General features: G+C 39.0%; 1 protein-coding gene across 1 annotated transcript in view; it reads left to right on the plus strand.

Annotated features, from left to right (window-relative positions):
* The window catches only part of SLC24A2 (solute carrier family 24 member 2), a 106,123-nt gene extending 79,717 nt beyond the window's left edge, over positions 1–26,406 (plus strand). Inside the window, exons 6-11 of the mRNA XM_066569286.1 lie at positions 1,050–1,145; positions 2,793–2,878; positions 16,325–16,456; positions 23,417–23,506; positions 23,925–24,091; positions 26,139–26,406. Of these exons, the coding sequence (XP_066425383.1) occupies positions 1,050–1,145; positions 2,793–2,878; positions 16,325–16,456; positions 23,417–23,506; positions 23,925–24,091; positions 26,139–26,388 (821 nt within the window). The 3' untranslated portion in view covers positions 26,389–26,406. The remainder of the gene's footprint in view (positions 1–1,049; positions 1,146–2,792; positions 2,879–16,324; positions 16,457–23,416; positions 23,507–23,924; positions 24,092–26,138) is intronic.
* Positions 26,407–26,959: the final 553 nt, after the last annotated feature.

Consider the following 26,959-nt stretch of genomic DNA (forward strand, 5'->3'; position numbering starts at 1 on the left):
ACTTTATATGGCTGGTGATTGTCCAGACACCTTATTTGTCAAGGTTTCTCTTCAGGGTCTCCCTGCCTTTTGAGGGAGTCAGCAGCTCCTCCCTTTTTGGGAACTTGCTGAGTATTCCTTCCAGTTCCGTGTCCAGGTCATTTATGAAGATGTTGAAGAGCAGAGGGCCGAGCATGGGGCCCTGTGGAACCCCAGTAGTGACAGGTCCCCAGTCTGATGTCACCCCACTCTCTGGAACCCTTTGTGGCTGACCTGTGGCCCAGTTGCTCACCCATCCCATGATGTGTTTATCCAGCTGTGGGCTGCACATTAGGTCCAGAAGGAACCTGTGAGAGACAGTATTTAAAAATTTACTGAAATCCAAAAGGTCACATAAATTAGTTGACGTTTATCAACAGGGTGTGTTACCTTATCATAAAAGGAAATCAGGTTTGATAAGCAGGACTCATGAAGCCATGCTGGCTGTGAAAAGTGATAGTGTTGTCTTTCAGGTGTTTTTCAGTAAATCCTAGAATAATCTTCTTCATAATTTTACCAAGCACTGAAGTGAGCAGAAGTCACAGACACATAAATAAGTCCAAAGTGACAAAACTGACCACACTCACTCTAATGCAATATATGTGTTAATATGAAATTTTGTTCTACAGTACTACTAAATGAGAACTGAAACTGTTTGTTTTTATTTATGATCTCTTGATTCATCTGTATTCATCATCTGCTTCAGCTGAAATCTTACACCAGCATATTTATAGGTGAAAATGTACTGTCTTCTTCCAAAGAAAAATCATAGCTTTTGGTTTCAATTTCTTGTTCTATTCATTGCCGAGTTCTCAAAAAAAATTACATTTTTATTTCTACCAAAAAAAGAAAGAAAGAAAAAATCCCCAACCCTGTAAATGGGAACATGAGATAATGTTTAATAGCATATTTGCTGTTTGAGGAGGAATTGAAACGGATTATCAGCAGTGATCTATGGAGACTAAGCTATGGAAAATAAACTTAGCGTCTCAAAATGGCTGCATTGTAATAACAACAATGTTTTCTTTTAGGAAAGTTCAAGGAAAGGGCCTCAATTCTGCATAAGATTGCCAAAAAAAAATGCCAGGTGGAAGACAGTGAAAGGCAGAATGGAGCAGCTAATCATGGTGAGTGCAGCACTGCAGATTTATCCCCTGCCTGAGAGTCTCTTTCACTGTTTTATTTTGTTTGAAAATTTTTAATCATTACTTTCTCCTACATTACATGTGCTATTTTAGTAAAAATACTCTGATTCTCTGTACCAAAGAATCTGAAATTTATGGATGGAACAGAAGTTAAATGCAAGAATAGAAAGCCAGTCAAGGCATATAGAAAGCCTTCTAGGCAGGTTGAAAAGAAAAAAAGCAAAGCTGATTTTGGTTATATGTTGAAGTGATAGAGAGGCAAAATTTCCTTGCAGTATATACAGAAAAATTTAATTAATTTATTGAAATGCTCTAGTAGAACATGTGGTTTATATGGTACCACCCTCATCACAAAAAGCATCACCTTCATATTTAAGATTTGATTTGTCTGTGTACTGCTTTCTGGGAGTCATTGAGGCCCATTTATGCAAATTGTGGAAAATTGACTTACTAGAGTTTGCCATTAAGGCAAGAACTTTTATTTTAGTTCCAAAGTTCCTATGCTAAAGGAAAATCTGTACCATGACCTGATTTCTCTACTTTACCTCATCATATTATCTGCACTAGAAAACCAGATACAAATGTGTCCAATAAAATCTGAATAATTTTATTACTTGACACTTTTTCTGACCTTGTGTTATGTTTACATAGTATTTGCTTCCAAAATCAGGCAGTTGGTTGGGACAGTCTGTTAATAAACAAAAATGCTGAGTGTGGGGTTAAGAGACAACACACATATACTGAAATAATTACAGATAGTCTGGCACTCTGCTGTGGCTGTGATCTCAGATTTTTAATTTAGAAGAATCTCAGGATAGCAGTAATGTAACTAGACAGCTGTATTTACTTCTATGTACAAGAGCATGCCATAAGGCATGTTGAACTTGAGTAAGGCATTTCATATTGCTATTTCCCCTTACTTTGTATTGTCCAAGGGATTTTGGGCCATTGACACCTTTATGTACCACATACTTATAGAGGTAATTACCACTTAGAGAATTCCAAGATAGTCAAAGTAAGAATAAATTTTAATAAATTTGGCATCATAAATCTAAGGTCTGACTTTATTCCTTTAATTCCTGTGCAAGTTTAGAACAAGGACTGCAGGATTCTGGTTTAAAGATCGTCCTCTATTATTAGATATTATTAGATATTATTACACCATATGTTTACTCTTTCCCACATTTTTGCAGGGAAGACAGCAGGATTACAGCTTTGAAGCTTTGAATTTACCAATTGCAGGGGTTAGTGTGTTATAAAACTTTCATTGCTGAATATATCCCCTTACCTATATTCAGGATGGTGCATTCTATAAAGTCAAGGGTGAATGCTCTATGTCACTTTCTACCTGAAGTATTAGGCTCAGTGCATTTAGCATAAACAAAGAGCACTGAATATTGCAATGAACTTAAATATTTCTCAAAATGCTAGCTCATTGCTTATAAGATTTTTATTGAAAATGTGTACTAGGCAAATTCTTTTCTTTCTCTTTTAACACAGATGTTGACTCAACATTAGTATTTGATAATTTGCTCAGACTGAATATATGACAGCTATTTCAATAGTATATTTGTAATTTAATATTCTGATCTGTTATTTTCCCTCTCTTATCTATGGATGGTGCCACAGAGAAAGGTGCAAAAGTGGAAGTTGCAGTAACACCACCAAGTGATTCAGGACCAGTGCAGAATGGAATCGCCCATAATGTTGAAGAGGTTAATGACTTTTTTATTCTTCTTTTTATTCTTGTGTTAGCAAATATATTGCATGTTTGATTGTGCTTTTCACTGAAAGCAAACATCTTAATAGAAAGAAGCTGACAGTATGAAGTGACTACATAATATTTAGTTTTCATTTACAGCTGAACCCAGTTTGCCATATGTAAAAGATCTTGCCTTCTGTCCCTGCCCTTTAGTGTAAGGTAAGGTAGGAGTCTGGAATCTATTCTTTTGGGAAATGCATTTTTACTTTACAGATAAGATGTTTGAAGCCATAAATATAGCTAATAGAAATTGCTTGTCACATGGCACAAAACCTGCTCTCTTAGAGAGAACCTGTCATGATGTGCATCATGAAATAGTCAAAATTCATTATGAAAGATGACCTGTACACAAACTTCTGCATTCGGCCTTCTGTTATCTTGCTTCATAAGGTTTTTGTCCCACTGAGTATGTTCAGTGGAAACAATGAAGAAAAAGCAATCTTAAGCAATCATGTATCACAGCAATGTCCACATGCTTTTAATTTACATTGTAATAAAACATTTCCTAGGCTTCAGAAATCTGCAAGGTCAAAGAGCTTTATCATTTGAGATAATGTTTTCAGTCTCAATCCACTGCAGGGGAAGAAGGGAAAATTATTGCAAGAATACATTACTCAGCAATGTGCAATTCCTTTCATCTCCCTTTAACAGTTTAAATTTGCAGTTATGCAGGCTTTGGAACTTTTATGTTAATTTCAGCAAGTATTAGGACATCCTGAGCAATGATTCTTCTGTATTAGATGTGGGATACATTATTTATCCTTATCCAAATGGCACAATAGAGCAAAGCAGGGCAGTTTGTTCCTCCTCTGGTGGAGGAATGAGTCTGCAGATTTAGCTTCATCAATCTGAATGAAAGTATTTCAGGTATCTGCTGTCAAAATAAAAATTAGCAGTCTACTAACAGCATTTTGAGATGGTTCATGCTGGATTCCTCCCTAGTGGCCTTTCCAATTTTGTCCTCTTCCAGTGTTAACCTGGCAGCTTTCTTAGGCTGCTTGAGTATTGCTGAAACACATTTTGTAATTTAAAAGTACATACTGGAATTTTTGAGAAGTTGTAATACAAATAGTCTACTCATCCATGGAACAAGTAAATAGGCTTCCATAATACTTAGGACCTTACTTCCTTGTCAGGGTCTCTGCCAAGTCTGTAGTATACCAGAGGCTCCCCTCAATGTATTGCCTGGCTTTTTGTATATGGCTTCCTTAAACATCTTTCCAAACTCTAGCATCATTTTGGAGCTAACACTGGGTGGTTCAGTTTCCTTCTTCTCTGTGTATTGACTTAATGGACACTAATAAGATTACTCTCAATTTATAGAAGACAAAGTTTGCAGGCAACAACTCATAGCATTTCTGTAACCATTTCCATTGATGAATATTACAATTTGAAGAAGGTAACTTGGTCATTGCCCTCCTAGGCCTTCTTTTTAGCTTTTCAAAACTTTACCTACAAATGGTCTTGAATTTTGATCTTTTTGTAACCAAGTGTTCCCCGTTGTATATTGATACCATTTGCTTCTGTTTCTAAGTAGAATTCAATCAAGCAGCTTGAAATTTAGATTATTTTTCCTTACTCTAATGCAAAAGGGATTGCTGTAGTGCCAGAATTTGGAAAGACAGTATAAAATTGCTTGTCTCTGGTTTTCCACTTGTGTAGTCTAAGGATAAGGTTTTGTGATCCATAAGTGCTGCTTACAAAAATCCCTCCAAAAAAATGTTAGTGCATCCATATTGTGGTAATGATAATTTAGAACTGAGAAAATTAGAGACAGCTGGCACTCTGGACTGTCAGTCTGGACTGACAAAGTTTCAAGTATGCCTTTGGGGGGAAAAAATGCTGTCCTGAAAACCGCAGGATGAGAAATGGCTCTAAACACATGGCAGGCCAATGTGAAGTTTGTTTGCCATGATGGTACAGAAGACCTGCATAAGCATCTTGTTCTTTCTCCTCCATTGTCAAGTTCCACTATGGTCTTCATGCTTTCCCATCTTGCAAAACAGGCATATTTCTGGGTTTTTTCTTACTTTTTACTGATGCAGATTATAGTGTCTGGGTCTAAATCCCTGGAAACAAGCATTTTAGAATATCAATCTCTATATTGGAGCTAGAATTGTCTGAAAATAAGTACATTAAATATTCTATGTTCCTCTAGTAAAAACAGAATATGCACATAAGTCCATTTTACTTATAAATTCCCTATTATTTTAAAATTACAAAGTTGAGGAAAAGACCCTTGTGAAAAGATGGTCCAGGCTAAGACTGCAAGCAAAGGAGAAAAAAATAGCTTTCATATTGTATTTTGATTTTTATATACTTGAAAAATAATTTTTTTTAAGGTTAATACTCCCAATTGCCATTATGTAGTTTCCTGGTTTCTTTAAGGGCTTTTAAGGAACCTCTTTATATTTTTTCCCCAAATTCTTTGTCTTTTCTCCTTTTCTTCTTTTTCTAAAAGAAGGAAAGGCTTACACAGAGCTGAAACACCACAAAAGACAGATGCTAGGACACTGTCAAGTTAATGACTTCTGCAAGGTGTCATAACTAGGTGGATTTCACCTAGTTTATTTGGGAGTTTGTTTTGTTTTGGTTTAATGTCTTCATTTCTCTCTTCCAAATTCAACTGTCTTGCTTTTCCCTTTCCCTTTTTCCTAGACTTTAACTCTCATTTTTCTTACTCCACTGTGCTCCACGGAAATTCAGCTGTTCTCTTTCTAGCTCAAGCCCTTGAGCAACAAGAAAAACTCTCTCCTAATGTAGAAATTCAAAAAAGGTGTCCAGAAAATGTACCCAGCAACATTTCTGCCAGATAGTGAGACTCTTATCGCCCCACTTTACTTTAAGTAGCAGCTGATATCCTACTCTTTGATAAAACTGGGATCATCAACTAAGAAGGACAGACGGCTACAGTCTCCTTCCTATTTCTTAGCCAGCACAGGAGGGAACAATACCTCCTCCCACCATACCATCTGTAAGACATTACTGCTTTATTTGAAGTCAGAAATTGCCTTCCTTTCTGCTGGATATTGCATCTTCCTTGGGGATTTTGTTCTACTTACAGCATTCTTTCTCTTAACCTTTAGCAGGTTGCCACAGAGGAGAAGACTCTGTTATATAATACCACTTGATAGAGTGGTACCAAACATGCACAAGAAAATGAAGGAAGACTGAAAGGACACTTACTAGCTCATTAAATGTTTTATAAAGTGCCCTTCAGAATGTGATCCTTCTGAGAAGTCCAGTTCCACCCCCTGCCACCTTCTTAACTAGCATTTGGTAGCTGTTTTAACCTGTGGCTTACCTAAAAATAGTTTCCAATCTGAAGATAACACCTTTTCCTGCCGCCCCCACACACACGCACACATGCACGAACATACACACACACACACGCACACATGCGCACCGCTTTTCCTGTTTCCGTGGAAACCCCACTGGAAAGTATTTACATGCCAACCATGACTGAGATAACTTTTCCATGGAAATATAAGGCAATTTTTATGTCATAGGAGAGTGGTGCAAAGGCTTCATTGCTTGCATTGCATTTAATCCACTTACCTGAGCAACAGTCTGGCAAAGCATGTATTGCCTTCCTTACTGAAGAGCAGCAGCACCATTTCAGGACAGAGCATTGACTGGGACATATCTCCCCTGCCCTGGAGCACTCATTCCATTCACAGCAAGTTAGTTTGGTGAGAATGTGAGGAGCATTGCATTCTCTGTCTCAGGGTATTAATCTGAGTTATGTTAAACATTACTATTTCATAGAGAGATAGCATAAGAGAAGATTAGCGCAGCCTTTGTCGTAAGGCTGTGATTTATTCCAGCATCCCTGGTAGTTGTTTGATTCATCATAAAAAGGTTATTTTCCAAAGCCCAAATATTTTTCAGTTGCCACACTTGGCCTAAAGGAAATGTCTCCTTCTTGTTTGCTCATTGCAACTTAAAGAGAAGGTGCTGCTATCAAAAGGAGTTGATCTTTATTTTCACAATGTACTCAGTTGCCTACTCCACATTTTTTGCTTCTGTATGACCCATTTGACTTACTTGAAAATTAAGTAGAAGTATCTCCATATCATAGCTGTTATTTCTCCAGGTGAGCTCACTGCAGGTTTGTGTGTTACATTCTGAGAATTTCTTCTCAAATTCCCCTAAGAGTGCTGGCAATAACATAGCATAAAAACAAGCATATCAGTTTTGGAACCTGTAATTTTACTTATTTCTTCAAGTGCCCAAGAGAACATAAGCAGCAAGAGGAGAATCTGAACCAAACACCTACCTGACCTTACTCCTTCCTGTAGGGTCCACTCTAAAGGTAGCTCTTTTCAGTAATGGTACAGCAAGGATTAGCACAAATTAGCTGTCCTATGAAGAGTATACACATATACAGAATGCATTCTGAAAGCTAATGGATTTAATATTATTGCCTGTTGAATTTTACTCAAGAATTTGTGAGGAAAGATGTTGTTTTCTTAGTCACCCCGGAAACTGCATACTCTTCTACTAACTTACTATCTCACCTTCTTCCCCTTTTTTTTTTTTTTTAATTACTTGTAGGAGAAGAAAAATGAGTGATGTGGCTTACGGATAAGAAGCAGAAGGCAGAGACTTGAGGCTGTTCATAGAGTATTGCCTACACTCTCTGCCTTTCTAGTGAAATAGATTAATGTGAGATGTGCCCTTCTAAAGAAAAAATAAACCTCAATTTTGAAAATCACTATATACCTCTCAGATAGAGAATATTTGAGATGACAGTCACATCTATTTTTCTTGACTTACTCATTGTGAAAAGTTGGGTTCTACAGAGCTCATTTCCAAAAAAAAACCTCACAAACAAGCAAACAAACAAAAATCCACCCCAAAACAAAAGAAGACCTGAGCAGTCCTTTGCAGCAAAGAAAGAAATTGCCTCTTTATAAGTGGTACAATGTCCATAGCATAAGCATAAGCAAATGGAACTGTGTATAATTCCTGTCTTGAGTTTCCTTTCTTCTGGAGACCTCTGGAGACCTAATTCTTTATTGATTAATTGTATCAGCATTCAGAATGCACAAGAAATGTAGAAGCATGTGAATTTATAGCTTAGTTCTTCATTTTAGGTGGACTAAGATTAATCCTCAGAATATGGTATTTATAGTTCATATGTTATAGCTGTTATACAATAGGAGTAGTTGGTGAAGAGTGGCAGATTCAGTATTTCTGGTAAGTTTGAGGTGGTTCTTTGTACTTGTTTTCCATTTCCTCCTAATGTGTGGAAAAAAAGTGTAAAATTCTGTTTCATGTTGTGCCAGAAGAGCAACTGTTTTTCCTAATGTAATATGACTGTAAGCCTCTATGGAGACAGTGATTTTTGTGGTGCTTGCTAGAAGGAGTGACTACCTTGTGACTTTGGCAGATGGAGCTTGCTATAAGCTGTTGTTTATAAACAAAATAATTGTGGATGAAATGTCACTGTCTGTTTGTATTGTTTATGTAATGTGAGCACACCATCATTTCCTCTGTTTGGAAAAATTTTACTGGGAAAGTTGGATAGGTTTAGATTAGATACTAAGAAGAAATTGTTTATCTGAGGGTAGTGAGGTACTGGAAAAGGTTGCCCAGAGAAGTTGTGAATGTTCCAGTTGGAGCTGTGGAAGTGTTCAAGGCCAGGCTGGGGCTTTGAACAATCTGGTCTGGTGGAAGAGGTCTCTGTCCATGGCAGGGAGGTTGGAACAAGGTGATCTGTAAGGTCCCTTCTAACCCACACCAACCCATGTTTCTAAAAGAGTCCTGAGCAAACAAGTGCTTTCTTCCCTGGGATTACAGGTAAGTATTTGATAGATGCTCTTGCATAAAGAACCGTGAAATATGGAACATCCATAGATTTTGTATCCTTTTAATTGTTTTTAATGATTTAAATAAAAGAAGAGCTGAAGTAGCAAGAATAGAGTTTTGAAGGTATGTAGATTGGTTTAAAAGAGTATTTTTTACAGGTATATGAAAGAAAACACCAAGCAGAATAGCACTTCTAATCTGATTTCTTAAGATGCAAAGAGCACATTTTCCTAATAGGGGATTTATTTCCTTATTGTCATTAATAATAATAATAACAATAATAAAATATATGCCAGGGTACCACAATTATCCCATCTAGGCATTAGTATACGTTTGATATTCAGCACTGCAGATGTCTCTATAACAAAAAGATAGTCTCAAACATCAGCAAGAAGAAATGAGGATCCTATGCATAAAGAGTAAAAAGAATTATGACAGAATTAGTAAGGATTTCATAGAAACATAGTAATAACTATTATATGTGAAGATCAAATGCATCTATGCCTAAATCTTTAAAGACTAGTTAAGAGATGAGGGGTACAAGTATGTCATTCTGTATTCTTCCAGTCACAGGATATGTTACTGGAAGAAACAGGAAGACTCAGAAGGTAAATAATTTGCTCCAAGAATGGTATCACCAGCAGAATTTTAGGGGGTTTTATCATGGCTTGGCTTAAACAAGCCTGGGCCTGCTGATCACAGACTGGGCACACCTGTCTCAAAGGGGCAAAGGGTTAGCAGGGCTTACTGAAAGAGCCTTAAACTAGATTTGAAAGACGAAAGGAATGAAACCAGGCACGTTAGAGATAAGCCTAAGAGTGGCACATCAATGTTTGAGGAGCAGCGTGCTATTGCAGTCCTTCGGTCTGCTCCGTTGTGTGCTGAGTATACCTAAGTACATTTGAAATGTCCCTGTCCTAATTCACATTGCACCTTCACCATCTCAGTGGAGGTGGCAGGTCAAGATCCATATACAGCTGCAAAGACCTAATCATCATCAATCCATTAGAAACAACAAGCACCTGAGAACAGTCATATAGTAATTAAGGCTCCTTCCCACCCAATATATGACAGGATTGATAGCCCACCTAAAGTGCATCTACACCAATGTATGCAGCATGCACAACAAACAGGAGGGCCTGGAAGCCATTGAGCAGATGGAAAGCTATCACGTAATTGCAGTAACATAAACATGGTGGGATTACTTACACAACTGGAGTGATGCAATAGGTGGCCATAAACTCTTCAGAAGGGATAGGCAAAGAAGAAGAGGTGGTGTGGTAGCCCTGTGTGTTACAGAGTATTTGACTTTCTAGAGCTTGATGATGGTGATAAAAGGGTTGAGTATGTAGAGGTAAGACTAACAAAATCAATATCCTGGTGGGAGTCCAGTACAGACTGTCTAACCAGTTCAAAGAGGAAGACAAAAATATACTAAAAGCAGTGGAGGAAGTCTTACAATTGCTGGACCTTTTTCTTCTGGGACATTTCAGCATACCAGGTACCTGCTGGAAATACAACATAGCAGAAAGGGGACAGCCCGGGAGGTTTCTGAGCTGTGTGAAACATGCCTTGGTACTTCTCTCACAGTGGGTGAGCCAGGGAAGGTGCCCAGCTGGACCTGCTGCTTGTGAACAGAGGATTAGAGGGAGCTGTGGTGGCCAGAGGCCATCTTGGGCACAGAGACCACAAAAGGAGAGCTTCTTTTTATTCCCAGAGCTGTAAGGAAGGGGTCAGCAGAATTGCCAGAATTGCCTGGGACTTCCAGGGGGCAGACTTTGGCTGCTAGGACTGGCTGATAGCGTTCCTTGGGATGTGGTCCCAAGGGGACAAAGGAGTGCAGGAAGGCTGAACACTGTTTGAGAAAGCAATCTTAAAGGTGCAGGAGCAGGCTGTCCTTCGGTGCTGAAAGAGGAGCTGTCTGGAAGGAGACTGGACTGGCTGAACACAGCTCAGGCTGAACTCAGGAGAAAAAGGAGAGTTTATGACCTTTGGAAGAAGGCACAGGCAGCTCAGGAGGACTATAAGGATATTGTGAGGTAATGCAGGGAGAAAATTAGATGGGCCAAAGCCCATCTAGAACTTAATTTGGCTTCTGCAGTTAAAGACAATGAAAGGTGTTTCTAGAAATAAAAGGTGTTCTAGAAAGACATGAGCAGCAGAAGGAGGGTTAAGGACAATCTCCATCCTTTCTTGGATACAATAGCAAACGTTGCAACAAGGAATAAGAGGAAGGCAGAGATAAGGAATGCCTTTTTTTGCCTTATTCTTTAACAGCAAGATTGGCTGTCATCAGGGTCAATCAGACCCCTGGGCTGGAAGACAAGGATGGGGAGCAGAATGAAGCCCCCATAATCAAAGGGGAAATTGCCACATTTAACACACATGAATCTCTGAATCTTGAGTGGATGGGATCCACTCAAGAGTACTGAGAGTGCTGATGGAAGTGCTCACAAGCCACTTGGCATCATTACCAGCAGTCCTCCCCTAACTAGGGAGGTCCCAGTTGACTGGAGTTGGCAAATGTGATGCCCAGCTACAGGAAGGGTTGGGAAGGAGGATCTGGAGAACTGTAGGCCTGTCAGTGTGACCTCGATGCCAGGGATGGTCATGAAGCAGATCACCCTGAGTGCCATCACACAGCATGTGCAGGACATCAAGGGGGTGGTGCCCTGCCAGCCTGGGTTTGTCAGACACAAATCCTGCTTGACCAACCTGATCTCCTTCTATGACAAATTGACTCACATAGTAAATGTGGGAAAGGCTATGGATGTTGTCTACTTGGAGCTTAGTAAAGCATTTGACACCATTGCCCACATCATTCCTCTGGAGATACTGGCTTTCCATGATGTGGAGGAGTGGACTGGGTGTGGATGCCAGGGCTCAAAGAGTGGTGGTGAATGGAGCTAAATCCAGCTATCAGTCACCGGTGGTGTTCTCCAGGGCTCTGTACTGGGGCCAATCTTGCCTAATGTTTTTACTGATAATTTGGAGGAGGGGATCAAGTACACCCTGTCACTTTGCAGATGATGCAATTTGGGTGGGAGTGTTGATTTTCTGGGAGGTAGGAAGGCTCTTCAGAGGGGTCGGACAGGCTGGATCCATGGGCTGAGGCCAGTGGTATCAGGTTCAGCAAGGCCAGATGCTGTGGCTTGCCTTTGGGTCAGAACAACCCTATGCAACAATGCTACAGGCTGGGGAATGAAAAACTTCATGGTGGGAAAGAAGGAGTCATTTAGTCTAGATCTTCAGAGGTCCCTTCCAACCCTGATATTCTATGATGCTGTGATTCTGTGCTGGCCTACAGCAACTAATCATGAGCCAGCTGTGTGCCCAGGTGCCCAAGAGGTCCAGTGGCATCCTGGCTCGTATTAGCAATAGTGTGGCCAGCAGGGCCAGGGCAGTGATTTTTCTGCTGTACAGATAAGGCCACATCTCAAATCCTGTGTTCACTTTTGTGCCCCTCACTACAAGAAAGACATTGAATTGCTGTAGTGTGTCCAAGAAGGACAATGGAGCTGGTCATGGGTCTGGAGCACAAGTCCTGTGGGAAGCAGCTGAGGAAGGTGGGTCTTTCAGCCTGGAGAAAATGAAGCTCAGTGGAGACCTTATCACTCTCTACATTTCCTGAAAGGAGGGCGTAGCTAGGTAGGGGTCAACCTCTTATCCCAAGCACCAAGTGACAGCACAAGAGGAAGTGGCCTCAGGATGTGTCAGAGAAAGATCAGAGACAACAACAATTGCTTCTTGGAAAGAGTTGTCAAGCATTGGATCGATTATCAAGCATAAAAGTGGTTGTGTCACCATTCATGGAAGTATTTAGAATATGTGTAGGTATGGTGGCTAGGGACATGATTTCATGATGGAGCTGGCAGTGTTCTGTTCATGGCTGGACTTTATGATCTAAAATGTCTTTCCCAGCCTAAATATTGCTATGATTCTACGAATTGGTGGAAGATGAAAAATATGCCATATTCTAATGCTTAGTCTCTGAATGCCCATATCTGTAATATACTGGTGTAAATTGGCTTTTGTTCTGACCTAATGCCGCAGTTTCTTTCTAATGGATTATTGCCAGAGTTAATCAGGTGATAATCCATTAGAAAGAAACTAGAAAATCATATCAGGTGATGCAGCTTTCCCATATGTCCAGTCCAGTATAATTGAAGTTAATTAGCTACTGAGTCATAGCAGGGAATGAGTTTTGGAGTGGAGATGGGTAGGTAGTAGCACTTTGGCTACCCTAAAAAAATTGAGATCTTTGCACAGTGGTGGCAGGTGTGCCATAAAGTGAGCAGAATATCCTTCACTTATGTTAGAGCATGTAGAGGTCAAGGCAGATACCAGAAGGTATCTAAAATGTATGTTTAGGCAATTGAATTCCTCAGTATATATCATGTTATAATTGCATTTTCTTCTTAGCATTGCAGAATATAATCCTACTGAACATTCCAAGTACAGAGTTTTCATTGTACAGACTGAAATAAAACTATATTTTCAGGATTAGTTTCTACAGACTGTGATAGTGCATATTCAGTATGTATGTGGCTGGAGACAGAGACAGTGCATGCAGTCTCTGCCATAAATCAGTGCTGAGTAATTTTCTGTCACTGCTGCTTAGTCCACAGCATGACACTCGCATTTGTGTGGTTTTAGAGCTGCTGAAATGATTTCCCATTCTTTTCTTCAACATCAGTGGAAAATTTAGTATTGCTTTGAAATTCATGGAAGCTAGATCCACAAATACTTTGAAGTTCATTAATTCCACTGGTTTCTGTAAGGCCAGTGTTGAAAATCAGATGCCAAATCCATTTAACAAAATGGGAAAAGAATATCCATTCTGCAACATTGTAATATATCTGGGAGTTAAATAGCAAGAAAGTGTTTTTCCTGCCCTGTGAGTTTGTATTTGGCATTAGATTTTGGGTATAGTTGTCTTGGGGAAAGGGATGATGGAGGACAACTGGAAGGGGAAAAATCTTGAACAGATAGATCAAGGTTTCTCAGGAGACATCTGGCAATGCCCAAAAGCAATTCTTTATGGCTCTTTGCTACAGCCACTCACACTGCCTCTGTGCTCATGCACACCCAGAGATGTTTGACACAGACATGAGAATAGAACAAGGCCCAGTTTTGAGCCATATGTGTGTACTGTACAGTATTGCATGAACGACAGTATAGGCATTACTGTCTAGATATTTTTAAGACTTATGTGCAAACTCAGACTAATATAAAGTTTTGTTGTGATTAAATATAACTGCTAATCATGGCTAATCTCTAAAGATGGCAATTCAGGAAGTACTTTGCCACTCAGTGCTGTTTATGCAGCAGTCACTTAGAAAGCTTTATTCCAGCTGAGTTGGCTGATTGAATTACACAGAGGCCATTCAGAAAGAGTTACCTAGGCAACCCTTCAATTGGTCCTTTTGTGCTCAAATTTTATATCAGTCATCATGATTCAAAGCTGAGCCAGTGTCTCAGGTTGATTTTCCCACCCCAAATGCATCAACCTGAATGGAGAGTGAATGGATTTGGGTTTAGGAAGTAGCCTCACAAACGTCTCCTCCAGCACAGCTCCTCTGAATTCAGGCTTCAGTAGATTTCCAGCAATGAAGCATAGTATGTCCATTTCAGTGAGGAGCTGAAAGCTAAAGGCAAAAGCTAGCCTCTTAAGCAGTTCAGGAGTCTCTGAAGTACTGTGTAGAATGCTACAAATTGTGGTCATACATTTTTAAAATGTTTTTAATGATTATAGCCATTATGACCTGTGTACTGTGTCATACAAGCGGGCAACTTGGGAGTTTCACAAAGTATAGGGCTTAGCAAAATATTGTCCTCTGTTAACATTAACACACAACTCAAAAGTAGCTGCAACTCATTAGTGTGTCAAGAGGTAAATAGGAGTTTGCTTCCAGTCCATTAATGTCAGGTGATACCTTCATAGTGAAAAAGCCCAAGCTAAGAGCTGAGCTTGCTTCTGTAAGTACTGATCAGTCCAGGTAGTTCAAGAATTTGGAAGTTCACAATAGTGGAATAATCAAGATCAGTTCTTCAAAACTGGCAGTAAGTAGAATGTTATTAACAATATCAACATATGGTGACATTTCATCAATAACTGTTTGCTTAGAAAAGAACAACTGGTGTTAAAATTTAAATGATTGCTTTATATAGCATTGTCATAAGGTTTATGTAAGCAATCTTAATACAGGGCAATAACTGAAAAGAAACTGATTATAAATCTATGGGGGGAATAACATGCATATTGTGGACATATCTCAATTATTATCTTTTTTTCAGAAATAAAACCCAAGAACACTACCTGAAGAAGTCATCATATATCACTCATGTTGTCAAACAATAATCACTGGGTGCTCTTTTTCAGACTTTTTTAGCTTTCATTGAGCTCTGTAGAAATCTTTCCAAGGTTTAACAGCATTTGCATTATACGCATCTGTGTGAAAGTACTATTCAGGCTGTTTTTTCAGTTGCCTAATTCTGCAATTTATGTGCAGTTCTGGAGACATCACCTACCTATGTTAACAATTTAAAAGTTATTTTAATACCTGCATGCAAAAGGCTGAGTCATGCCCACTATACTTGCTCCATTTTATTAGCAGAAGCAGTCTAAGGAAAGAGAAGTGTGTGGAAGCCAAATGTTTGCTGTCATAGGAGAGGGTTCCTATACACCTACTCTATAACAGGGATGACAGGTGGGCAGCTAACACATAAATGGAAACTAGGGACCAGTGTGAAAATCAGTGACACAAATTGGAGAGGAGTGTCTTCAGTTTTAGCACCAAGTTGTTAGGAACACTGCTGTGTTGTGACTGGTCTGAACACATGAGTCTTTGGGTAGAGACAAGGAGAAGCCCTTTCCTCATACAGACAACCTGACAACAGTGTTGGGGTTTAGAGAAGCTGGGCCATCACTGTCCTTGTTGGCTTCACAGTTTGAATGGGCAGAGCCCTGAGCAGCCCAGCCTGACCCCAGCAGCTTAGCACTAGAGCTCTACAGGTGCCTGACCTACCCTATCTCCCTGTGGAGAACACCACACATACCAATATACGTATGCATGTCTATTTAATAGTAAGGTTTCAAGTTACTCTCAGAAGCTTAAGTTAGATACACGCACACATCTACATGCACACATAATGGTGACCGTGTGTGTGTGAGTGTGTGTGTATGCACACAGGCACGTATGTGCACATGTGCTCTCTCTCATCTGTGTGGCCAGGCTTGATGCAGCCCAGACAAGTTTTAACCCATGACTAGACTAGCCCACATCCCAAGGGAGAGCCATGGGAACACCTGTCAGAGACACCCTGTGCATCCCAAGGGATCACCCACATTGTCAACCAATGGACGTGCTCAGGCAGCCTGTGCCATAGGGATCCCTCGCAGTCTGGCCAGAGTCTCTTTTGGTGTGGCCTGGCTAATGTTGTTAGGTAGGTCTGGTGTTCATGCAATGTTTTCAGATGCTGTAGTTCTCCCTGAAACACAATGCTGTCCTTGAACTCTTTTTGAAAGAATCCCTAACTTCATTCATCCACTTTGATAATCTGCACACTGGAGCTTTTCTTACAGAATGAAGAGGATGAGGAGGAGCAGCCTCTCAGCCTGGCCTGGCCTGAAACCCCACGCAAGCAGGTCACCTATCTTCTGGTGTTACCCATTGTTTTTCCACTGTGGGCTACCCTGCCAGACGTCAGAAAACCTGTAAGTAACTGTTGTTGTAAGTCAGTGTGTACTGCACAAAAGGGTGGCTGTCTAGGTAAATGCCAAAAAAGAACTAGAGCTATTAGGTTTTCCTAATTGTTTCTTCTTTGAAGAAGAGGTCACAATGTTAGTATTCAAATCTTCAAATGGCAAATGGGTGTTTATGAGCAGCTGGTTGTTAATAGCTCTATAAAAATTATAATTTGTATTCACTTATACTTTATGATATAAAGTGAATGGTCTGAAAAATTCTTTGGGGCCTTCACATTTGTATTTTTGAATCTCTGCAGAACACATGAGTGCTGAGTATCTGTCTATCTGCAGTGCCCTAAAGGATATGACTGGAAGGCTTTTACACTGTCTAAATCTTTTCTGTAGTTCAAACATAATTTATGTTCTATTAGACCTTTTTCTTCCATCCATAATCTTGTAATTTTCATACTAGGATGAGATTTGTAAGTCCTTTCATGTATAAAATACTTGCTAGTTTTGTCCTAAAATGGCTTGAAGTAATGTAAGACTGACAGGTTACCAAGGCTTACCACTTTTATACTTACATATACAAATAGACCTGACTGGGAAAGCTCATGGAAAGTAAAAGAGAGAGCCTCAAGACCTGGAAAAAAAAAATTAGTGGTGTTTTAATCTCTTTTCCTTTCTGGATCAAAAACAGGTTTAAAACTGGTGCAAGAGAGGCATGCACAGCATGTAAGTTTATAAATCAACACCCTGAATTCTTCTTTTCTCCTCACATACAGTGAAAAACCTTCCTCCCATCCCACACACTGAAAAACTGCAATTCAGTGCAAGAAAGAAGCTAAAATAAGATCTCTGACTTTTTTTAGATAAAAGGTTCCAAAGGCTATAAAGTGACATTTACCCTTCTTTCCCTTCTCATGCTTTTTCCAATTTCTAAGCTTTCTTTTTCCTAAAGATTCCAGAAAACTCTGGAAATCACTTTTGTTACATAACACACAGAACATATTGCATGAATTTAAAAATTATTTATTTCTGAATGTATGCCCTCCTTTCATCATTCAAAACCATCCTTGTAATTTTTTTCATAATTTGATATAAAATTAGTGAGGAATATTTATGGGCATTATTTTGAATTTTGAAAATCTGGAGCTAATAAAATTAGACCTGTAGCTTTATTCAATATTCTGTACTGTACAAATGAGAACATTTTTTCAAAAATAGCTTTGGGAAGTGAATATCTTGACAAGTTGCCTGCAAGTTTATGATGCATGTAATTATTAACACTAGTACCATTCACAACAGAACTCCATGCTGACATCCAGCAGCTGGAACACCTTGCCATACCACAAAAGATAAACATGGATGCATGTTCCAAATAGGCAAGTTTTAAAAACAAAGTTTTAAAACTCCATTCACTGAAAGGTGTAGTTTGTACAGAAAAAAAATGTAGTTTGTAATTACATGTGGATTAACAGAAGAGGTGATGGGCTGTATCAGTATGACAAGCTGCTTACTTTGAACATTGTTGTCAAAGAATTAACCAGATAGTTGCACAAACTATCTAACATTTTAAGTATGCTTCATTAATGTACCTTCAAAATATTCTCACTTATTTCTGTGTGCCATCCCCACTAATCCCTTCCTAACAAAACTGATGCCTGCTATCACAGCTCAGCATGTGCATCAGAAAACAATTTTCAATTAAATCTGTGAGATAAAAGTTAAAGAAAACCTAAAATCATACTCAAATAGACTTTTTAGACAGGTCTGCCATCAGGGACTCGATTTGCAAGTGTGATAATTTTAATCAGAAACCCAAATTCTGCATCAGGATGCTCAGATTAGCATATGCATATATAAAGTGAATGCCTGTGTATACAGATTTGAAAGACCATATGGAGCCTTTGGCATCCTCTGTGGGTGTCCACTTTTCAATAAGTTCTTCCATCTAGAGTCTTTTTTCTAGTGTATATTTTGTCTCCACACAAAGGAGATGGTTTCCCTGCATTTATTTGTACTATTCTGAGGTACATTTAGTTCCATGAAACCCAGGAGCTCTAGAAAAATTATTTTGTAGACAAAGTCTCTGGTTCTAAAGTTAGCAAAATCCTGCTCTCTTATTATGCTGTCGTGCACATATATGCAGATTTTTGTATACTCAAAGTAGATTATGCATTGGTTCAGCTAACTCTCAGCTGATTGACTAGCTGAGATGTTTTAATGTGTTTAATTCCTTAATAACACCTGCTCACGTTAAGCCAGTATATATTATAATCCTTACCATAACATCAATAATGTTGTTGGCATATCCCAGAGGTAGGTGTGCCCTTAGGGAATTTTTTTCCTGAGTTCTTGCTCAGGTGTTTTGACCACTAATGGCTATTTTTCCTGTACTAATGGCTTGTTTCCCCAGTGGCTCTGTAAAGGTCACATATGTAACTGCCCATACCCTGGAGGAACAGATATTGAAAGACTGAAAGAAAAATTATGTGACCAAGGTGCCCCAATAGGTCAGGAGCAGATACTGAACACCACCTCTTTTATTATAACCTTAAGTTATAAATAACCTTAAGTAAGGTTATTTATTATAACCTTACTCCACTGTCCATCCCTTTGGATTACAGGCCAGAAAAATGGCTCTTGGGGCTCCAGTCCTGCCATCACTGGACCCATATGGGTTAGTTGCTTCTATCTCTGCAAATTCCCATTATAAACGAAGAGCTACAACTTGCATGAACTCTTGTTGCCATACAGAGATGCACTGTTACCAAGGGGACAAGGACAACATGTTCCTGTACAGATCCAGTTAGAAGAGCAGATTCTGAGTAATCAGAGTTAAGCACTGTTAAGTGTGAAAGAAAGATCAAACTTTGCAATGCAGATACATTTATGAACAAGACAAACATGAATCATTCAGGTTAAAGATGTTAGTAATAATGCTGGCTAAAATTAAAAGAGTTACCTTCTACATTATTCAGCCTTCCAGGATCAAGCTCTTAGAAGAAAAGCCTTCATATCTAGATTATTTTTGCTACTTATAGCCCTGTTTTTCAGACACTGGCACTAAATAAATATATAGAAATGTATCAAGAAAAATGTTCTTAAGGTTTCTGATAGACAGGAACAGTACAAATCCATCTAATCTACAGTGGAACTACAAAATCCTTCTGCTTTTGTTAAAGGAAAATAGCATATGAACTGAATGAGCCATGGCTTCTCTCATTTATCTGTTTCTTCGACCACAAAAGAGCCAATTGCTAACAATCCCTGCACTCTGTCTTTACCAGACAACCACCACAACAACTACTGAAAAAGATGGAGAGAAGTATTGCTGTCTGCTGTCTCTGACTAATTTTTCTAGGAAAATGCTTAGAATTGGCAGCTCTCATAATCTATATACATAAAATATACATAAATCTATATACATAAAATACATAAGAGAATGCTGAAACTAGTTACAAAACAAGCATGATATTTTTTGTTACAGTCTGGAATAAAATCCAGCATACAGAAAAGAATCAGCATTCTGGTTATAGCTTTTCAAATTTTCATCTATATGCATATTATAGAGCAGTATCTGTGGATTCCATTTTTTATTTCATCTCCTGTAAAATGTACAAGCTTTTAATTTTGCCCTTTCTGAATTTAAATGCTCCCCATTTTAAAATAGGTAATTTAAGTGTTAAGCCTATTAAAGTATCTTAGACTGCTGCTTATCAGTTAATTTTAGTGGGAGAGGATTAGCTAAGACAGGCGAGGAGTACACATGCTGCAAAGTTACTGACTTGTAGTTCTTAGCCATCCAAATTCTCTGGGTGTCTGACTCAGGCAGTGTCTCCTTATTTTGCCAGAACCATTTGATGTATACAATCACACCATCAGAGAGCTATTACTGACCAGCATGTATTGTATTAGTTTTGCTTAAGCCAGGGTATGCTTAAATCTTGAGTATTGTGCAGTGATCATTCAAATTGCAGTGCTGCAAGGTGCTGTGTGCAGCTTTTGTGACCAGTTCCAACAAGTTTATTGCTTCATTGTCTCATTAACCATATGTCTTGCCAAAAGATCGGAGCTTTTACGGGGAAGATGGAAAATGTTGGAAGTTGGAAAAGTTGACTACAAGGAATGGTGAAAAAAAGTACTAGCTGCTTAGTTTTAAAAGAGAAATGGCTATTTAGATTAATTTATTTCTACCAGTCTTAATTCTGCTCCCACTGGTGTCAGATCATTATAACAGCCATTGATATGTTTCTTTCAAATTGTGTTCCTTTTCGCATTAAGGTCTTCTGTATCCCAGTGCATATAAAATTTTGATTTTAAACTTAAAATTACATCTGAGTAGGTTCCATCATAAGCTCATTATCATATTTCCTGGTTTGACAGAAATTTAGAACTCTCTTTTGAAAAAGTAACTCTGTAATGAGTTAAGAAGCAATTAAGAAATAGATCAACCAAAGTACTCTGAGTACTTCTAAAAACAATACTTGTGACAGTAGTGGAATTTATATGAAAAGAATGTTTCCAGGTGCTGTGGTGGTTATTTAAGGGTAATCTATTTAAAACACCTACTGGACCACTTTTACTCCAACAGGTGTTCAGTTATTTATATTATGAGGGAGTTTAGAATCACAGATTCATAAAATGGTTTGGGTTGGATGGGAACCTTAGAGATCATCTAGTTCCAACCCCCATGACATGAGCAGGGACATATTTCACTAGGCCAGGTTGCTCAAAGCCTGGTCCAACCTGGCCTTGAACACTGCCAGGGATGGGGCGTTCGCAACTTCTCTGGGCAGCCTGTTCCAGTGTCTCACCACGCTCATACTAAATGCTTCTTCCTAATGTCCAATCTAAACCTTCTATTTTTCTACTTTTCTAGTCCTCTAGTCCTGTCATTACATGCTCTTTTGAAAAGTCTCTCTCTTTCTCAGAGGCTTTCTTTAGGTACTGGAAGACTGCAATTAGATCACCACAAAGCCTTCTCTTCTCCAGGCTGTACAGTCCAAGTTCTCTTAGCCTTTCCTCACAGAAGAGGTGTTCTATCCCTTTGGTAGTGTTGTTAAATCTATACCATTTTTAATGTGTATTTCTGTGTATATTCAGTTGTGAAATTGTATAGGTTGTGTTAGTCAACATGCTCAGTTTTCAGGAGGACATTTAGCATTATGCAAAGTACACACAGGGAATGAGTTAGTGCTCTGTAGCACAGCCAGCAGCTGCATCTGCTGCTGGAACAGATATGGACCTTCTATTTGTCCCATGCTGTAGATGAGTGTGCACAATTGTCATTGCTGACTTTACCCTTTTTACATCTGTTAACATCCCGAGCTCATTCTAGTTCCATCAGCAGAAAGTCTACACAGTCTCACTGAGCTACAGACAGCCTCATTGTTTCCAGGTTCAGCTGGCAAAACGCAGTGACGTTCCTGCTTGACCGGCTCTAATGGCCAGCCCAATACACTGATCATCTTTTGGTCTACAGCCACCCTCTGATTCTGTGCTAATCAGTTCCAAAATGTGAAACTGTTTCATACAAATGTCTGTTGAGTTTGTTATATAAGGAAAGCTGACTGTGCAGCTCTGTAAACTCCCTAAAAAAAGAAGTGTTTATTATGGCTTGAAGAATCTGAATCAGAATGAATGGTATTTTGGACACACTGAGGGAAAGCCCTGCAATCCCATATACTTCCACAACACCTAGGAATGATCCACAGTCTTAGTGAGCCTCTTGGTGCAGCAGGGGCATGACCTGCATTGAAAGGGGGCACAAAAATTCTGGAGTGGAAGTGGATTTAGTGAGGACTAAATGGGAAGAAGTACTGCAGGACTGAGCAGCAGCTGCAAGAGGCATTCAGAGTGGTATAACTTACTTCCATAGGCAGTCTTACTGGTTATTCATTTAAATTTGTAGGACTCTGCTAGTCGCATGTCAGAAATCATCTAGGGTAAGATCTGCATTCAGAAGGTCAATGACCATAAAGAAAGACTGTTAGAATTCATTCACAGGAAAAATTTGATTTTTAAGTACTAATTTGATTAGATAGTGTTTTCCTGGTGCAGTATTGCAATTTTGTTCCCTTCCTTTAGTAGTTAGCTTCTTTTTGTTACATAGATTCAGTTAGTCAATAGGTAATATGGAAAATGCATAAGATTGGAAAGAACAGAAACCAAAATAAATCATTAATCTGAATATAACCCATTTGTTGGCTGCAAGAACACAAAAATTCTGTGTTCTTCACAAAAATTCTGTCTGTTCAAAATCTGACACAAGTAAGGGAAACAGTGAAAATGAAAATTAAGTTTCTTCGGTCTTAAAGAAAGTTTTTAGTTCATTGAAGGGCCTGGCAGTATGTTTTGCATGCTTTTATAACATCACAACATTAAATTTCTCTACAAAATGAAGCATGGAAAATATGTGTTTAACATATCTTCTATTGAGAAAGTATGTAGTTTTCACAAGCAGAGTAAATGCTGTAATAAATTTTAGGTGTATGTGTTTTTACCTCTGCCATATGGCAGTCTTTTTTATACTGACTGAAATTTGTCGCAAAAAGTTACTAATGTAGGACAGAAAGATATGGGCACCTTTTGAAGCAATTTGAAAACATTCATTCTGAAGAAACACGAAACTATTAATAAATTTAGAAGTCAAACCACTATTGAGCTAAACACATGCATATGCAAACTGCATCATAACAAATAATGATAAAAATGACAACCCAGAACTTGGCAGTCATCACACAAGTTTTTAGGAAATCTTATTTTGTGACTGAAGCAATTGGAAGAATGAGGTAATGTCAGGGCATCTGTTTCTTACTTTTCTTGACAGGTATTTTGATCATCTGATGATGATCAGAACAGTTGCTTAGAACAGGCCATCAGAAAAAATGAAAAGCCACTCTCATATTGAGAAGGAATTAAGAGTATGTCATATCACCCTTCAATATAGGTTTTCACTGTTCCTCCTTCTTTCTGTTTCAGACTTCAAGAAAATTTTTTCCTATCACGTTTTTTGGTTCTATCAGCTGGATTGCCTTCTTTTCTTACTTGATGGTCTGGTGGGCACACCAGGTAAGGAGGTGATACTCTTACAAAATAAAAGCCCCACATTATGTTTTGCACTATAAAAGATCATTTCTAATCAGAGTCCATCTATCTCATGCTGGGTGCTGCTTTATTTCAGGAGCTGTAGCCATGGGTAAAGTAAATCAGTACTCACTGAATGATAAGTAGCTCAGAGAGCTGTGGTTGGCCTGACCACAGGACTTGATCATTCTTGTAACATCAGAACTATCAGCAACTGCCTGTCAATACCTTTTGCTTCTATTTGAAAGCCTTACCTTTCTCCTGATACATGGGAAAATCCATGAAAACTAGAATTTCGGTGATCTTGCCTGGTGTTCTCCAAGCTAGTGGGAAAGTCCAGGACAGTTGAAAACATTTCTTCACTGCAGGAAACTTTTTTCTGGTTTTATTTAAACTCTTCTAGGTTGGAGAGACCATTGGTATTACTGAAGAAATCATGGGACTGACTATTCTAGCTGCTGGCACATCCATACCTGACCTTATTACCAGTGTTATTGTAGCACGCAAAGGTCTGGGGGACATGGCTGTATCCAGTTCTGTTGGAAGCAACATATTTGACATCACAGTGGGGTAAGCTCTACACCAAGAAAATTGTGTCTATTTTAAACAACTCTTTTGTTCTTAGCACATTGCTGTGGTATTGCCCACAAGCAGCAATCTTTAAAAACCAGAGTAATGCAAATATGAAGCGAATGTTACTGTGGCAAGTGCTCTGAAGTTTATAGATGTCTGCATGAAAAAATATTATAAATTTGTTGCCTAATCCTTGCTTTGATATGTCACAGAGAGGCTTAGGCAAGTGAATTGCACTTTAAAATTGTGCAAGGGCATCGTTCCGAAAAGGAATTTCAAAGCTTTTCATACTTTTGTGTGGTTGCTGTTTGCTTTCTGCTACCACTCATTGGGCTTATACTAGAGCTTTCTTTATAAATGATGATCAGGAATAATTCATTGCCTCTGCAGTATTCAACATGTTTTCTGTAATAACAGCAGAAAGTTGTTGTCTTGTGTAACTGATTTAGGCTGCTGTTGCCATGTGATTAATTTTTTTTCTATACCTGACAAGTCCAAAATTACAAACCAACTCTCTGTTAACAAAAAGGACCTTTTTTATAGCTCTGACAATGTGAAGGTACATGAGATTGTGCAAAAGTTTTATATTTACACTTCACTGCTCCATGGCAGCTCTAGGGTAATGATTTGTGGCATACTGTTGTAATTCAAATTCTTTTCTGATCTTTGGAGACCAAGGTAGATCAGATTCAGAAACAGTGTAGTCCATGCCTCAGTGTTTCAAAAGTGTGCAGGAAATACACAGATAAATTCTGTCTTTGTTCCCACATTACCATCTTCAACACAGAATGGAGGTACTGAGAATCATGTCCATACTTTCAATTTCTCCATCTTTGGTTGCTTCTTGCTATCACACGCAAACAGAAGAACAGGTCTAGTCATAGTTACAGTGCCAGACAGCCTGGTTGTAGAAGAGATCCTGGTTTTCACAGCTGGAAATATACCAGCATCTGCAAAAAGGTACAAAAAAGGATCCTGAAGTTTGAATGTATAGTAAATATATTTTTTACTTTATCTGTTAGCTAATGGCAGTACTTTATACATAGCAGGAAAACTTAGCCAATTTTGTATTAATGCAGAAGCATTCAGTCTTTGAAATATCTATATGCAGCAAACCTGTAAAATGCATGAAAACCATGTCCTCCAACTTGGAGTACAGAGCATGCATTACAAAATTATTTCTCTTTTGCAGTGCTTTCTTACTTTTAAAAAAATGTTTAATCTTCCTGCCAAAGGAAATGGTTTTGTCCTGCACCAGTCTGCTACATTTACAACAGAAATGGCACAGCTGAGCTGTAGACTGGTGTAGTTAGTACTGCAGCTGTAATAACTTATTCTCTCCTGAGCTGCTTATTCAAAGTTTTAATGTTGTGAGCTTCTGACAACTCACTTCATGCTTTCTAAGCCTGCTAAGCTCCAGTCAGTTCTTAAATATTTATTTCAGCTTGACATCTTGCAGAGGGATATTGTCTCCTTCTGTGGCGTGAGAGATGAGAAATGCAATGACAGCAAACACAGAAATAGAAGTTAAGCTGAAGTTCAATTGAAGTTCACAGTTTAACAGAGGTTTATGCAGTAAATGTGGACAAAGATATTTAAGGGCGAAATTTTGCAGGCAGTGCCTTGCAGAGTGCTGGTTCTTCATGGCAAGGTCATGTTTCTTTCCAAGCCACCCTCCTGTCAGGCAGGCTCTTGGAAAGAGTGTGCAAATAGCTTCAGCAGATAGTGTGAAATCTAGAAACAAATGAAAGGGGTTTTCCTCTTCACAGACAGGATGCCAGGTGATTTGCCAGCCAAGGGAAATATAATTCACTACTATAATTGGTGGAAGAGTGGGGGGGCAAAAAATCCCGTGTTTTCTCTCCAAGAACCATGAGAAAGCTTACAATTTATATTTATGCAATTATTAGAAGAGTTGAACCTCTTCCTGCCTCACTTTATGCAGGAGGCCTTTGGTTGTGTTTTGATTTGTCACCAGAAACCTTTTAGTGCTCCCTTCTGGACTTCTGCAATGTTTTAAATTAATTTTTCTGTTTCTTAACAGCCTTCCTCTTCCATGGCTCCTGTATGCTGTGGTTAACAGCTTTGCCCCGGTGACAGTCAGCAGCAATGGTCTGTTCTGTGCGATTGTCCTCCTCTTCATCATGCTGCTCTTCGTCATCCTCTCCATTGCTTCCTGCAAGTGGAAGATGAATAAAATCCTGGGTTTCTTCATGTTTGGGCTTTATTTTGTGTTCCTGATTGTCAGTGTCCTTCTGGAGGACAAAGTGATCCAGTGTCCTGTCTCCATCTAGCGGGAAGTGGAGAGTGGAAAGTTATTTTTTTCTCAACAGAAAAAAAAAAAAAAAAAAGAAAAACCAAAACAGATCTATTTATTAAAGAAAAGATACATATGTCAAAACAAAACAGCAGAAAAAAAAAAAACCACAGTGGAAAATTGCAGCAGGAATAACCCATGGATCTGTAAATTTTCTCTTCCTCGATTTCGAAAGAATTAAAGAAAGAAAAGGACATAAAGGGTCAGTCTCAGAGCTGAAGAATGGCTGCTGCTGGACATTGCAGTAACGCCTGAAGGGCTGAGTCTGGGAGCACCAAGGGTTCCTCTGCTGCAGAACATCCTCGCTGCTCAGCACTGGACACGCACCGTGCCCACGGCAGCAGTGAAAGTTACTGCTTCTCCTCTGCCTACAGTACCTACCTGCAGACTTCTCCTTCTCTGTAGTAGCATACACAGACACACTGTGTGCTCAGTTCTTAAAGCTCTCCTCTTCCATGGGGAATGCTAATATTAACTTTGTGGAGGCACCACCCCCCACACACCCTGGTACAGGATTTTTCCAATAACCTGCTGAAACTCCTCAGTGG

The sequence above is a fragment of the Molothrus aeneus genome, chromosome Z (genome assembly GCF_037042795.1).
Source record: "Molothrus aeneus isolate 106 chromosome Z, BPBGC_Maene_1.0, whole genome shotgun sequence".
NCBI lineage: Eukaryota > Metazoa > Chordata > Aves > Passeriformes > Icteridae > Molothrus > Molothrus aeneus.